The sequence below is a fragment of the Belonocnema kinseyi genome, chromosome 9, assembly GCF_010883055.1.
Source record: "Belonocnema kinseyi isolate 2016_QV_RU_SX_M_011 chromosome 9, B_treatae_v1, whole genome shotgun sequence".
Classification (NCBI taxonomy): Eukaryota; Metazoa; Arthropoda; class Insecta; order Hymenoptera; family Cynipidae; genus Belonocnema; species Belonocnema kinseyi.
In genome coordinates this window covers 10,645,634-10,661,428 of record NC_046665.1, presented here as the reverse complement: position 1 = coordinate 10,661,428, position 15,795 = coordinate 10,645,634, and the positions used below count along the sequence as shown (strand labels likewise).

General features: G+C 52.3%; 2 protein-coding genes across 2 annotated transcripts in view; one reads left to right on the top strand and one right to left on the bottom strand.

Annotated features, from left to right (window-relative positions):
• Window positions 1-292: 292 nt before the first annotated feature.
• On the top strand, window positions 293-643 carry LOC117180415 (putative uncharacterized protein ART2). Its single transcript, XM_033372915.1, has 2 exons — window positions 293-374; window positions 444-643. The coding sequence occupies exons 1-2, from the start codon at window positions 293-295 to the stop codon at window positions 641-643; spliced, it is 282 nt and encodes a 93-aa protein (XP_033228806.1).
• Window positions 644-14,394: 13,751 nt separating this feature from the next.
• Window positions 14,395-15,795, bottom strand: part of LOC117180414 — a 4,442-nt gene continuing 3,041 nt past the window's right edge. The window contains exon 4 of the mRNA XM_033372914.1: window positions 14,395-15,618. Within this exon, the coding sequence (XP_033228805.1) occupies window positions 14,395-15,618 (1,224 nt within the window). The remainder of the gene's footprint in view (window positions 15,619-15,795) is intronic.

Below are 15,795 nucleotides of genomic sequence, written 5' to 3'. Positions count from 1 at the left end.
TTCGACTCACGAGACTTCTAGAAATATCGTTGCCACCTTTGACTAGAAAGGATACGGCCTTAAAGGCGTTCAGGCATAATCCCACGGATGGTAGCTTCGCACCACCGGGAGCTCGACCGAGTGCGTGAACCAAATGTCCGAACCTGCGGTACCTCTGGTACTCGACAGGATTACTATCGCAACGACGAGTCATCAGTAGGTTAAAACTAACCTGTGTCACGACGGTCTAAACCCAGCTCACGTTCCCTGTTGGCGGGTGAATAATCCCACGCTTAACAAATTCTGCTTCGCAATGATAGGAAGAGGCGACTTCGAAGGATCAAAAAGCAACGTCGCTATGAACGCTTGGCCGCCACAAGCCAGTTATCCCTGTGGTAACTTTTCTGACACCTCCTTCTAAAAACTCCTCAAGCCAAAACGATCGATAGGCCGTGCTTTCGCAGTCTCTATGCATACTGAACATCAAGATGAAGCCAGCTTTTGCCCTTTTGCTCTACGCGAGGTTTCTGTCCTCGCTGAGCTGTCCTTAGGACACCTGCGTTATTCTTTGACAGATGTACCGTCCCAGTCAACCTCCCCGCCTGGCAGTGTCAGATCGGCGATCGGCCGAAGCCTCACACCACTCTTACAAGCTTGGTTCTAGAACACCGTGACAGCCCGGATTAAAATCCTCGGCGCACGCCCTCCGCCTAACCGAGTAAGTAAAGAAACGATGAAAGTAGCGGTATTTCACCGGTGATTTTGCCATCTCCCACTTATGCTACACCTCTCATGTCTCCTTGCCGCGACTTCGGAACCCGCAGTGCCACGAGACGCGTTAGATAACGCATGCTCCACGAGGTCAGACCATAAGACCTTTCTAGCAGTAACTCCCGCATTACCAGCAACAACACTTGCATTCGAACGTTCACTGACCTGTGACGTCACAGGACGTGAGTCAAGTGTGTTGGAAGGTCGCTCAGGGTTACTTGCGCGCTTGCCGGATTTTAGGGACATCCTAGGGGCTGGATCGGTCCGGGACCCAACCAGTACACTAGGGCCAACTGGGGGGGGACGTTTTTCATCCCCCCTTGTCCTAGAGTCAATTCTGATCTCCTCTGAGTCACTATTGTCCGACATCGAGCCTTCTCTGGCGTCACACGACAGAGAAAGCGAGTCTTTCACAGCGACGCGAGAAACAGGATTGACAACACGTTTTTTATCTTTTCTGGGCCCACTAGTGACCGGGGACGTCACAGACTTCACCAGTACACTAGGGGGGGGGGGGGGCACAAGAAACCTTTTTTGGGGGCAGGGAGGCAAAGTTATTATCCCCCCCCTTCGAACCCCCAGAGATATCAGCGAATGGTAGAAAAATACTGCTTACCTTTTTACCCGGACTAACTCCCGCCATCCTTCAGTTGATGCGGACGTTGCAGAGGTCACAACACACACAAAAACCGAAGCACAAAACACTGACTCTAACGTTAAGTTAAACTTTTCAAGAGAACACAAAAACACGTCCGTACCGTACGGATGCTCGAACGCAACTAGTAGATAGGGACAAAGTTGTTGTAGCTATGCGTGGTTGTTAGGCCACGCGGGATACCTGGGGCCATACGGCCTATTACTCTCGATGTTTAATCCCAACAAAAATTGAAGGGAGTGCTTACTATCTACTATCTAGGTACTCACTTCTGCGCTACCAAGGAAAAGCGAATGAAAGGATGAAAATCCAAATCATTAACATTGCCTTGGAAGTGAGGGGAAAGGAAAAATTCCTGCTATAAGGTTCATAGAACCAAAGCAGGCAGAAGGCGAAGTGCCTCAGAAGGAGGAGGGACGGTTAGCATTGCTTGTCAGTGCCCGGGGATGTCAATGACATCCCCAGACACTTCCAAGCAAAGTATCCAGCGGGGACCTCGTGGAGGTTCCACCCCCGAGCCATAGGTAGCTCCACTTCTGTACCAGTTCTGTCTATGTTCGTAACTGTGAGTCTGTCTGTCCCTGCCGCGTGCGGTGGTCACACTCCTTAATTTGAGTGACGGCCACCGCAAACGTGGTCAACTGTTTGAAAATCATGTCAGAACCAACTAGTATCTGTGCAGTCGCAGGCCAGCGAATCTCCGAGCCAATAGCAAGTTCAAGAACTCGCCTAGGATCAGAAAATCGCGGGCACTCTGTGAACACATGCACCATGGTTTTCTCCGGAGAACCACACTCGCACTCCGGCCCGTCATTGAGACTCATCTGCCAGAGTTTGGCAGAGAAGTCTCCATGACCGGTCAGGAACTGCGAGACATGGTAATCCGGAGAAACCCATGTGTTTCCAAGTCGGTCTCGGATGTCAGGAAAACACGTATATGTAATCCTGCCGTCCGAGGAAGCCGACCACTGGCGTTGCCACAGGTCTTTTATTTTGTCATCTACGAGGGAGGAAGAGTCGTCACACAGCTGATATGATTCAATGGTCAGATCAGCAACCTGGACGTCCCTGCCTTTTCGTATGTTGTACTGAGCATTCCGCTGTGTTAAGAAGAGGGAGATGGGCACCTCGCCCGCTAGGACGCATAACGCATCCGTTGATGCAGTCCTGTAGGCCCTCGTCATAGCCAATAGGGCTTGCCTCTGGGCAGACCTTAGGGTGCGTCTGTCGTGTTCGTTCGTCAGGTCAAACCATGCGCCTGCGGCGTAACCAGCAATGGCTTTGAAAAGCCACCGTAGAGGATTTTTATCGTGCAGTAGCTCAGTCCCCATTTACTGGGTGCGACGCGTCGAATGGCTGCAGTCATCTTTTTCAATTAGTCTGCAATTACTCTGCAATGTGTCGTGACCCTGAGGCCGTGGTCAAGGTGGACACCAAGAGATCGCACGCTAGTTTTAAGCGAGATCGATCTCCCGTCCACCTTGACCACGGGTGCCCTAACGTCCCTGCACGACTCGTATACTGGATCCGCTCTGTTAGCATTCAAGCCGATTTTGCAAGTTCTCTTCATTGCTTGCTTATTCTTCTGGTAACTGAGAAAAATCATCTCCGTTGACCATTGGGGGCGGCCCTTCACCGACGGCTTTGCAACATTGCCTCCGTTCCATGATATCCTCATATGCCTATAACGGAAGTAGTGTTCAAGAACGCTGAGGAGATTCTTAGGACAACCACGCTTCTTAAGACCCCGGATTACCATTGGCCATCTAACATTTTCGAAAGCTCCCGTCATGTCAAAGAGCATGGAGAGCACGAGTCTTTCATCGTGCTCCTTCACTATTCTTCTGACATCACAGATGGCATCTTCTGTCGATTTACATCTCATGAAACCAAACTGACGATCAGAGATCTTACCTGGCCTGAAAACGGTTTTCCTCAGTCTTTCCAGAAGTAGGCGCTCAAAAACCTTCCCGAATGCCGAGAGAAGGCACAAGGGTCAATAAGAACGAACTAGGGTCTTATCTTTATCTCGACTTTTAGGGATAATGCAGAGCTCTCCCTCCTTCCATATACTGGGGAAGACACCAAGCCTCAAGCACGCATTCACCACGCAGAGGAAAAGAGGTCCTAGCAATGGCCAGGCCATCTTTATGGTGATGACCTCGACATTGTCAGGACCAGGGGCTTTGTTGTTCGGTAAAATTCGAACATCCCATGCCTCCTGCAAGGTGAATGGCGGCTCGTCATCGGCTATTTCCCCAATGATGTCAGTGACATCATCAGGGTAGTGTACTTCCCCATCATCGCCAGGGACGAAGGCCTTCATGAAAAGGTCAGCGCCCTCACGAATGGAGTCAACGAGTAAGCCCTGCTCATCTCTGACCATGCAGAGAACAGTATCTGTCTTAGTTTTGTCAGTACGTATGTAAGTCTTGTAAACAACACCCCATGGGTCGCGATTTCCCTCGAGACTGACAAAGTCAGTCTGCGATTCTCGACTTGTCTTCCTAATTAGGTTGTGGTAGCTCTTGGTTAGGTCGCGATACGCCACCAACCTGAGAGCGCGCTGTACTGGCCGATTTTCGGCCTGAAACCGTCTCCTGAAACGCATTACCTTGCGTTTCAGGTGACTAAGTTCCGCAGTCCACCACGGATGCAGCGCGGATCATCGCACTGTTGTTTGAAAGCCTTACGGACAGAGAGCCCAAGCCCGACCAGGACCCCATTGGGACTGGAATAAGGCTCTTGCACAAGCGCAAGATCGACGCTCTCTTTCCGGAGAAGATCACTCAGCTAATGCGAGATGTTCTTTGCATTCTGCATATTCAACTGATAGACAGTGATAGCCGTGGCGGAGCGTCCCTCAAGTCTGCCCAGATGACGGCCCAAAGCCGACTGGTAAGCGGGGCATGACTTACTAAGTATGTCCTGATCCCCTCTTTTACACTGGCGCCTACAGGTCACGCAGGCGGGCGGGGCACCAGCCTCCCTCTTGGGGCAAGATGTAATTTTGTGCCCCTTCGCCGCACAATGCCCGCAGGTGTCTGTCGTATTTCGACAGTATTTAGCTACATGACCGTATGCCTGGCACTTGTAGCACCTCGTAATTCGCGTGATGGAGCGGACGGCGCAGCACCTCCACCCCACAAAGAGGTGACCCCTTCTACAGATTGTCTCATGTAGAGAGGAGGAGACCGAGGCGACCCAGTGCACCGAGTCGGACCTTCTCGGACCAGCCCTATAGCGGAGCTTAAATTTTTGTTTAAACTCCGCCGAGGATAGACCTTCAAACAGGTCCCCATTCAGTGACTGGATCGCCTCGACGATCTACGTCTCGCTACAGTCGGCAGAGATGTTGAAAATCATGATCTCCGGATGCAGGGGAGCGGGAAGAGAAGCCTGCAGGCCTCTCGCCGTGAGTGTGGGGTTATTTAAGATTTTTTGAAGATCTGCTGGGCTAGTGGTTACCACCATCACGGCACCATTCCTCATCTTTTTAACCCCACACATCCGGATTCCCTCCCTGACGGGATTCAAGGTCTGCATGATGGTTTTCTTCGTCCTTTCGCTGTCGGTCGTGCCAGCGTCCTGGCTATTAGCCATGGGCCGTAGAACCACGGCTCGGAGAGGCGGACGACGGGGTGGGATACGCGCGGGTGTGGGAGGCTTTTGGGATGGGTGGCCTGTAATAGCAGACCCCCGATCGCCATCGGCGTCCACTCCGGCGCTCACAGCCCCGCCTCCGCGCCGGCGACCGCCACGTCCGCGCTTTCTGACGGCGATGAATCCCTCAGGATCCTCGCCGGCAGGAGCTTGCTAAGCTGGAGGGCCGCTCTTCAGGAGTTGAGCACCATGCGTCAGCCTCGTAGGAGCTGCAGCGGTTGTTCGAGGCGCTGCTACCGACGAGGCAGCCACCTTAGCGATTGCCGCTTGAGTGACTGCCGCGTAGGATGCAGCACCTTATGACCTCGCTTGCTGGCGACGGTGCTATTTTCGTTTCCCGCAACTCCTGAAGACGCCCCTCGAGGCGCGCATTGCGGATCAGGAGATCACCCACGACGGATTGCATCTCCCTGAATTTCCCGGTTATGACTGCCATCTGCGACTTGTTGATCTTTTTCTTATCATCAAGGCAGAAGGCCGCTATATCCCTCTCAATCTTCATTGCCTTGGTTCTGAGGCTCTCCAACGAAACCTCAGACGCCGGCAAGGACGACGGCGAAAATGACGAGGGCTGGGCAGTTGACGCCGGAGCAGACGGCGCCGGCGTCAAGTGCGACCTTACATTCCGTGAGGGAGTGTTGGAAGGCGCTTCTAGCTGCCTTCTCTTCCCCCTAACCTGCCCGGAGGCTTCCTCTGTAGTAGGGGTTGTCGGTGCCGAAGTGGTGGCGCCGCGCCGACCCCCCTGTCTCACGCGGAGGCGTTTACGTGTGAGCCAACTCCTCATGGCCGAGAGCTCGCGCGAGAGCATCCTCAACCATGTCGCCCCACGACACACGCGCGCTGGAGCGGAGGCCGGCGCTGGCTCTGGAGTCGACGCCGGAATTGGCGCCTGAGCGACGCCGGATTCGGCGACGGGACGCCTTACCGCGCCGGAAGCGGACTTCTTCGCGTCGGTAGAGTCTGCCGGCACACGAGGTAGCCCCGCACTCCCCGGCACATGTCCCGCGAGACCCTCAATGGAATCGCCAGGCTTCGCAGATACCACAACGCGAGAGGAGTCTCCCATCGTGGCAAATGCTGCAGGCGACTTGAGTGGTCGCGCGGGATTGGTTGATTCAATTTCGCGATTTTTACACGAAATAAGAGTCGGATCCGCCCCAGACTCTTCCTAATTTTGCCGACCAAAGTTGTGGCTAAAAGAGCCTGGGCCGAATCCGCCTCCTACGGCGAATATTTATTGGCAAGGGGCAGGGGGAGGTAATAACACCATCCCTGCTCCCCCCGCATCGGGCTGCTCTGGATCAATAAACAATTCCAAGGAATTGTTGTCGGGTCTGGTACTTACTCTTTGTTGTAATCGGTCGGGTGGCTTCTTTGCTGCAGGATCCGCCATCCTGCACATGGGAGCCAAGGCACTAAACTGCCTTAAGATGACGAAAGTTACTCCCGCTGTTTACCCGCGCTGGTCCATTATTGCACTAGCATGTGTCAAATCATTCGAGCACAGTGGGAATCTAGTCGCTCGCGTCTATCTGACAAGACGAATCCCCAAGCCAAGGGCTGAGTCTCAACAGATCGCAGCGATGTACTGCTCTACCGAGTACAATACTCCGCCAGATACCTAAGTCGTATACAAACGATTCCGAGTCTCGCAGTCTCTATGCATACTGAACATCGAGATCAAGTCAGCTTTTGCCCTTTTGATCTACGCGAGGTTTCTGTCCTCGCTAAGCTGGCCTTAGGACACCTGCGTTATTTTTTGACAGATGTACCGTCACAGTCAAACTCCCCGCCTGGCAGTGTCCTCGAATCGGATCACGCGGGAGTATGATCGGCGATCGGCCGAAGCCTCACACCACTCTTACACGCTTGGTTCTAGAACACCGTGACAGCCGGGATTAAAATCCTCGGCGCACGCCCTCCGCCTAACCGAGTAAGTAAAGAAACGATGAAAGTAGTGGTATTTCATCGGCGATGTTGCCATCTCCCAGTTATGCTACACCTCTCATGTCTCCTTACAGTGCTAGACTAGAGTCAAGATCAACAGGGTCTTCTTTCCCCGCTGATTTTTCCAAGCCCGTTCCCTTGGCAGTGGCTTCGCTAGATAGTAGATAGGGACAAGTTTGTAGCAGTGCGTGGCCGAAGGCCACGCGGGATACCTGAGGCCAAACGGCCTATAACTCCCGATCTTAAGTCGTAACAAAATAAAGGGAAGTGCTTTTTATCCACTATCCAGATACTAGCACTGCACAACCATGGAGACGCGAATGAAAGGACAAGTCCAAATAACTAACGTTGCCTTGGAAGAGAGGGGAAAGGAAAAATTCCTGCTATAAGGTTCATAGAACCAAAGCAGGCAGAAGGCGAAGTGCCTCAGAAGGAGGAGGGACGGTTAGCATTGCTTGTCAGTGCCCGGGGATGTCAATGACATCCCCAGACACTTCCAAGCAAAGTATCCAGCGGGGACCTCGTGGAGGTTCCGCCCCCGAGTCATAATGGACTCCACTTCTTCACAAAGTTCTGTCACGTCACTATGTGTCCGTCTGTCCCCGCCGCTCGCGGCGGGCGCACTCCTTTATTTGAGTGACAGCTGCCCCGAACGTGGCCAATGCTGTTGTATAAGCCTCTGACGTCAAAAGTCGTGCTGTCTCTGGCCAGCGAATCCCCGAGCCGATTGCCAGTTCGAGCTCTCGCCTCGGGACGGGGAATCGCGGGCACACTGTGAGCACATGCACCATGGTTTCCTCCGGAGAACCACACTCGCTCGCTGGTCCATCACCGAGATTCATCTGCCAAAGTTTGGCTGAAAAATCTCCATGACCGGTCAGGAATTGCGAAGTGTGGTAATCAGGAGAAAGCCATGTGCAGGCAAGCCTGTCCCGGACGTCAGGAAACCACTCATGTGTTATCCTGCCATCCGGGGAGGCCGACCATTGGCGCTGCCACAGGTCCTTGATTTTACTGTCCACGAAGGAGGCCGAGTCGTCACCCAGCTGTTCCGACGCAATTGTCAGATCAGCGACCTGGACGACCCGGCCTTTTCGTATATTGTATTGTGCAACCCGCTGCAACAAGAAGAGGTTGACTGGAACCTCGCCCGCCAGGACGCACAACGCTTCCATTGATGCAGTCCTGTAGGCCCTTGTCATCGTTAGAAGGACCTGCCTCTGGGCAGACCTGAGTCTTCGTCTGTCATGTTCGGTCATGAGGTCGAACCATCCAGCCGCGGCGTATCCTGCAATGGCCTTGAACAAGCCACCGTAGAGAATTTTCATCGTACGGTAGCTTATTCTCCATTTGCTTCGTGCAACGCGTCGGATGGCCGCCGTAATCTTTTTCAGCTTGTCCGCGGTCTTCCTGCAATGGATCCCGACCTTTAGGCCCTGGTCCAGGTGGATTCCAAGGGATTGCACGCTACTCTTTAGCGAGATCGACCGCCCGTTCACCCTGACCACTGGCGCCCTAAAGTTCCAGGTCGACTCGAACATAGACTACGTTCGGTTTAACTTAGAACCGATTTTTCGAGTTCTTTTAACTTCTTTCTCGTGCTTCTGGTATCTAAGGAAGACCATCTCCGTTTTTGTTCCGGAAAGTTCTAAACCAGCCTCTCGATACCATTCAGCGATGGCATCCACGATGATCTGTGCCTTCTCTTCGAGGCTTCTTCGCAAGTTCGCGGCAATGATGGCCTGCAAGTCATCAGCATATGCCGCAAAGCTTCGACCAAGAAGCCTCTCCAAGATCCTGAGGAGATCGTCGAAGACAACGTTCCAAGCACACGGACCAAGTACTGACCCTTGAGGACAGCCCTTGGTCGCGGGCTTTGAAACGTTGCCCCCGTTCCACGATATCCGCATGCGCCTGTCGCTGAAATAGTGTTCGAGAACACTGAGGACATTCGCTGGACAACCACGCTTCCGAAGACCTCGGATAATCAGTGGCCATCTGACATTGTCGAATGCACCTGTGATGTCAAAGAGTAGCAAGAGCACGAGTCTTTCATCATGCTCACTGACTATTCGTCTGACATCACAGATGGCATCTTCTGTCGATCTTGATTTCATGAATCATTTCATGAATCATGATCTTGATTTGATGACCCGGGGATTTGTTGTTCGGTAAAACCCGAACAACATCCCACGTCTCCTGAATGGTGAATGGCGGCTCGTCTAAAGCTGTTTTCCCGACGATGTCGTCGGCATCATCAGGGTAGTGATCCTCCCCAGACTCGTCAGGAACGAAAGCCTTCATAAAGAGTTCTGCGCCCTCACGGATGGAGTCAACAGGCAAACCCTGTTCATCTCTGACCGTGCAGAGAACTGTCTCTGTATTAATTTTGTCTTTGCGTATGTATGTCTTGTAGACGATACCCCGTGGGTCGCGATTACCCTCGAGACTGACAAATTCCGTCTGCAATTCCCGACTAGTCTTCCTTATCAGACTGTGGTAAGTCTTGGTCAGGTCGCGGTAGGCCTCAAGTCTGAGTGCACGCTGTGCTGGTGGGACGTGGGCTATCAATCCGGACACCATGTTGTCTGGTGTCATGAATTTTAAATTCAATCATTTGATGATCGCTAGTGACAGCGCCCACGCGGACCGCCCAGCCAGAACCGAATGGGAGTAAACTCCCAGTCACCAGCGTGACATCAATACTCGAGGTCCCCCTCGTGCCACTAAACGTCTCCTCACCATCACGATTAAGCAGATGAAGATCATGCTCGGCAATGAAGTCCTCCACTAGTTCAACCCTCTCATTAGTGAAAGGGGATCCCCAGAGGATGGACTTTGCATTGACGTCCGCACAGATTAACACCTTGCTTCCCCGCAATTGACGAAGGACGCGAGCAAGCTGCTCTAAGTAGCACGAGGTGTCTTGTCGTCAGTTCCGTCAGTTCTATGTGAGCTACTCATTACAGTTCATGGTCGACACCTCCAGTCTGCCCAGGTGCCGACCCAACGCTGTTATATATGTGGGGCACGACTTGCTTAAGATGTGCTCCCCTCTGCTCCCCTGGCGCCTACAGGCTGCGCAGAAGGGGGAGACACCAGCCTCCCTCTTGGGGCACACAGAGATTTTGTGCCCCTTCAATGCACAATGACCACAGGTATCTTGGGTCTCCCGGCAGTTCTTTGCCACATGGCCATATGCCTGGCACTTGTAGCACCTGGTAATGCGCGTAATCGAGCGGACGGCACAGCGCCTCCACCCGACAAAGAGATGTCCCCTCTTGCAGATGACCTCATGCAATGAGGGGGGCACCGACGCGACCCAATGCACTGAGTCTGACCGCCTCGGGCCAGCCCTATAGCGGAGTTTGAAGTTTTGTTCAAACTCCGTACGGAACAGACCTTCGACCAGGTCACTATTCGGTGAGTAGAGCGCGTCGGTAATATCCACCTCACTCCCACCAGCAGATACATTATAAATTATGACTTCCGGGTGAATGGGAGCAGGAAGAGAAGCCTGCAGGCCTCTTCCACTGACTGGAGGGTTATTAAGAATTTTTAGAATGTCAGCCTGGCTGGTGGTCTCCACCAGCACGGCGCCATTCCGCATCTTCTTCACCCGGACACGTGGATTCCGTCCCTCGCAGGGTTCAGAGTCTCCATAATTCTTTTTTTTGTTTTGTCGCTATCGGCCGCGTCGGCGTCCTGCCAACCATCTAGGGGCCTCAGGACAACGGCCGGGAATGGTGGAAAGCGGGGAGGAACGCGCGCAGGAGTGGGGGGCTTCTGGACCGGTCGATCTGTGGGGACAAATCCCCCGGCACCGTTAGCATCCACGCCTGCGATCGCAACCCCGCCTCCACGTCCGCAACGGCCACGCCTGCGCTTCCTGACGGTGATGAACCCTTCTGGATCAGCATCATCAGGTTTCCTCTGCGCTGGAGAGTTACCTTTCTGGGGTTGAGCTGCGCTGACCGGTCTTAAAGGAGCTGCAGCAGTTGATGCTGGTGTGGCACCAGCCGCAGCAGCCGTCTTGGCGGCTGCAACGTAGGATGCCCCACCTAAGCGATCACCCTACAGTTTCGGCCTATCTGTTTATCTTTTATCGGCCGTACTTGGCGTACTTCCGATCAGGTGGTCGCCCGCCATCCCCTCATAGACCGGGTTGCGAGCTATTTTCTTTTTTTGCAACTCCTGAAGGCGACCCTCCAAGCGCGCATTGCGCAGTAGGAGGTCGCCGACGATCGATTGCATTTCCCTAAACTTACCTGTAATGACCGCCATCTGTGACTTTGTAACCTTCTTGGTTTCATCGAGGCAGAAGGCGGCCATACTGCGTTCTAGTTCTTCATGAAGCCAAACTGCCAGCCCGAGAAGTTCTCAGGTCTCAACACGTTTTCCCTCATTCTTCCGAGAAGCAAGCGCTCGAACAGCTTACCGAGAACCGAGAGAAGACAAACCGGGCGGTAAGACTTGACGTCAGCAGGATCATTCTCCTCTCCCTTCAGGAGGACCCTTATTAGACCCTCCTTCCAGGCAAGTGGAAACAGACCGAACTTCATGCATGCATTTACCAATAGAATATACTCTCCCCCTATAATCGGCCACGCCCATTTTAGAACCCTTACTTCAATCAGATCAGCACCCGGCGACTTGTTGTTGGGCAGACGTTTTAGAATTGTCACAGCCTCCTCGAGCGTGAACTCAGGTTCATCAGCTAGAGCAGCCTGTTCATTCTCGCCAATCTCAACAACATCGCCAGTTGCATGCTGATCGTCACTTGGTACAAACACATCAATAAATCGTTCAACTATTTCCTGTCTACTAATTGCCATTGATCCATCTTTCAATTTAATTGAGGTTGGAAAACCCTGCACTTTGAGCTTTTCTGCTTGTATTTTGTACATCAGCCGTGTCCACTTAGCGCTTTTTATCTTTACGATATCTACGACGAAGTCTACAGACTTTATATTTCATTCGCATTAAAAATTTATTTCACCACGGGTGAGACTTGGAATGCCAGGTTTTCCGTGGCATTGAAGCCTCAAAGGAATCTACAATAGCCTTCGTTAGCTCCTGTGCAAGTTGTTCCGCACTCTACTTATCAGTGACCTTGATGCCGCTAAGAATGGTGTCTACAGACTCCTTTAGGCTACCGTCAAACCTCTCCCGATCGACTCTTGTTAGCAAGAATCTTTTCGGCTGAGGCTTTTCGACCTGGCCGATCTCAGTAGCATCCCTAATCTTGATTCTAGTTTCTATTACGTTATGGTCACTAGTCGTTAAACCGGGCAAAACATTCCACGAAGTTATATACGGTAATAGGTTACCGGTAAACATTGTTATGTCTATATGACTTTCTCCGCGTGCCGACGAGAACGTCGGAGTCGTGCTGTTATTTGAAACTTGCAAATTATGTTCCGCGATAAATGACTCGACTACTTCTACGTTTCTATCCAATATTGGGCTGCCCCAAAGTGGGGACTTGGAATTCACGTCCGCGCCTATTAGTAATTTCTTCCCCCTCAAAGTTCTGAGGATGTAGCTCAGAAAATCGAGGTGCTGATCTGGCTGGTCCGCGTACTGAAAGTAGCACGAAACAGCGTAGAAGGTAACAGCTGGGCTTTGCACTTCAACACAAACGCAGTGTTGATTACATAGATGTGAGAGCTTTGTGCCATTTACCCGAACGTTATGTGCCACGATTGCTGCTCGCGGATTCTCACATCCCAGTGCAGTAAACTGTCTGGATGTTACTCCTAACTCTGTCAGTCTATTTCTAGAAGTAGAAGGCTCCTGCATAAGAACTATATCAGTGCCCCTTGAAGTGTACAAGTCGCGTATTTCATGATTAACTACTTTAGATCGCGCCATATTAATTTGAATAATAACTATGTCGCTCACGTTAGCGCCATTGTAACTAGCAAAGCCTACTGCTCAATGGAATAACCACGTCCATGCAAAGTTTGTCAACATTAATCGTCCGACTTTTCTTATATTGTTGTAAACAGGTAGGGACAAGATTGTAGCATTGTGTGGTTTTTAAGCCACGCGGGATACCTGAGGCCAGACGGCCTATACTCCCGATGTTAAATCCCATTAATAAATTGATGGGAGTGCTTACTATCTACTATCTAGGTACTAACTTCTGCGCTACCATGGAAATGCGAATGAAAGGAGGGTAAACCAAATCATCTGCATTGCCTTAGAAGAGAGGGGAAAGGAAAAATTCTCGCTGTAAGGTCCGTTCTGACCAAAGCGAGCAGAAGACGAAGTGCCTCAGAAGGAGGAGGGGCAGTTAGCACTGTTTGTTAGAGCCCGGCGATGTCAGTGTCATCCCCAGGCGCTCCCAAACAGAGTATCCAGCGAGGACCTCGTGGAGGTTCCGCCCCCGAGCCAGCAAGGGCTCCACTTCAGTACCAGCTCTGTCTTGTTCGTCACTGTGTGTCTGTTCGTCCCCGCCGCTCGCGGCGGTCGCACTCCTTAATTTGAGTGACGGTTGCCGCGAACGTGGCCAATTCCTTGAAATTTGTTTCTGATCCTATTAGTCTGTGTGCTGTCTCTGGCCAGCGAATCTCCGATCCAATTGCAAGCTCAAGGGCTCGCCGAGGAACGGAGAATCGCGGGCACTCTGTGAGCACGTGCACCATGGTTTCCTCCGGGGAACCGCACCCGCATGGTAATCCGGAGAAACCCATGTGCTTCCAAGTCGGTCTCGGATGTCAGGAAAACACGTGTATGTGATCCTGCCATCCGAGGAGTCCGACCACTGGCGTTGCCACAGGTCTTTTATTTTGTCATCTACGAGGGAGGCAGAGTCGTGACCCAGCTGATCTGATTCAATGGTCAGATCAGCGACCTGGACGTCTCTGCCTTTTCGTATGTTGTACTGAGCAACCCGCTGTGTTAAGAAGAGGGAGATGGGCGCCTCGCCCGCCAGGACACATAACGCATCCGTTGATGCAGTCCCGTAGGCCCTCGTCATGGCTAAAAGGGCCTGCCTCTGGGCAGACCTGAGGGTGCTTCTGTCGTGTTTATTAGTCAGGTCAAACCAAGCGGCCGCGGCGTAACCAGCAATGGCTTTGAACAAGCCACCGTAGAGGATTTTCATCGTGCGATAGCTCAGTCCCCATTTACTGGGTGCGACGCGTCGAATGGCTGCAGTCATCTTTTTCAATTTGTCTGCAATTACTCTGCAATGTGTCGTGACCTTGAGGCCCTGGTCAAGGTGGACACCAAGCGATCGCACGCTAGTTTTAAGCGAGATCGATCTCCCGTCCACCTTGATCACGGGTGCCCTAACGTCCCTGCACGACTCGTATACTGGATCCGCTCTGTTGGCATTTGAGCCGATTTTACGAGTTCTTTTGACAACTTGCTTATGCTTCTGGTATCTGAGGAAAATGACTTTTAGGGATGATGATGAGCTCACCCTCCTTCCATATGCTGGAGAAGACACCAGGCCTCAAGCACGCATTCACCACGCAGAGGAAAAGAGGTCCTAGCAATGGCCAGGCCATCTTTATAATGATGACCTCGAAATTGTCAGGACCAGGGGCTTTGTTGTTCGGTAAAATCCGAACAACATCCCATGCCTCCCGCAAGGTGAATGGCGGCTCGTCGTTGGCTACTTCCCCGATGATGTCAGCGCCATCATCAGGGTAGTGAACTTCCCCATCATCGTCAGGGATAAAGGCCTTCATAAAACGGTCAGCGCCCTCACGAATGGAGTCTACGGGGTAGCCATACTCATCCTTAACAGTGCAGAGAATTGTCTCTGTCTTAATTTTGTCGGTGCGTATGTACGTCTTATAAACAACACCCCATGGGTCGCGATTTCCCTCGAGACTGACAAAGTCAGTCTGCGATTCTCGACTTGTCTTCCTGATCAGATTGTGGTAACTCTTGGTTAGGTCGCGATAAGCCACCAAACTGAGAGCGCGCTGTGCTGGCCGTTTTTCGGCCTGGAACCGTCTCCTGAAACGCATTACCTTGCGTTTCAGATGACTAAGTTCCGCAGTCCACCACGGATGCAGCTTGCTGAGCCATCTTCTTCGAGGCATGGACGCATCACATGCTCTTGTGAGTGCGGTCGTCATGTCTCGTGCAAGTTCCTCCACGTCGGTCCTCTGGTCAAGAGGGACGCCCATGAGTGGGCCTAGACCCTCAGTGAGGGTCGCCACAAAGACGTCCCTCTTGACCTTCTTGGTATTATACCTGGTGGGGCGTGGGCTGTCCGTCCGCACACCACGTTGTCTGGTGTTGTGGATCTTGAACTCGATCAACATGTGATCACTAGTGACAGCGTCCGGGCGGACCGTCCAGCCAGAAACGAAGGGGAGTAAACTCCCAGTGACCAGCGTGATGTCAATACTCGTGGTCCCCCTCATGCCACTGAACGTCGCCTCGCCATCACGGTTCAGCAGATGGAGATCGTGCTCGCCAATGAAGTCCTCCACTAGTTCACCCCTCTCATTAGTGACAGGAGAGCCCCAGAGGACGGACTTAGCATTGACATCAGCACAGATCAGCACCTTGCTGCCCCGCAAGTGGCGAAGGACGCGAGCAAGATGCTCTAGGTGATATGAGGTGGGATCAGAGTACTGAAAATATGCAGTGACTGCGTAGAAGGACACAGTAGGACTGTGGACCTCGACGCAGACCACATGCTGACTACTCAGTTATCCCTGTGGTAACTTTTCTGACACCTCTTGCTGAAAACTCTTCAAGCCAAAAGGATCGATAGGCCGTGCTTTCGCAGTCTCTATGCATACTGAACA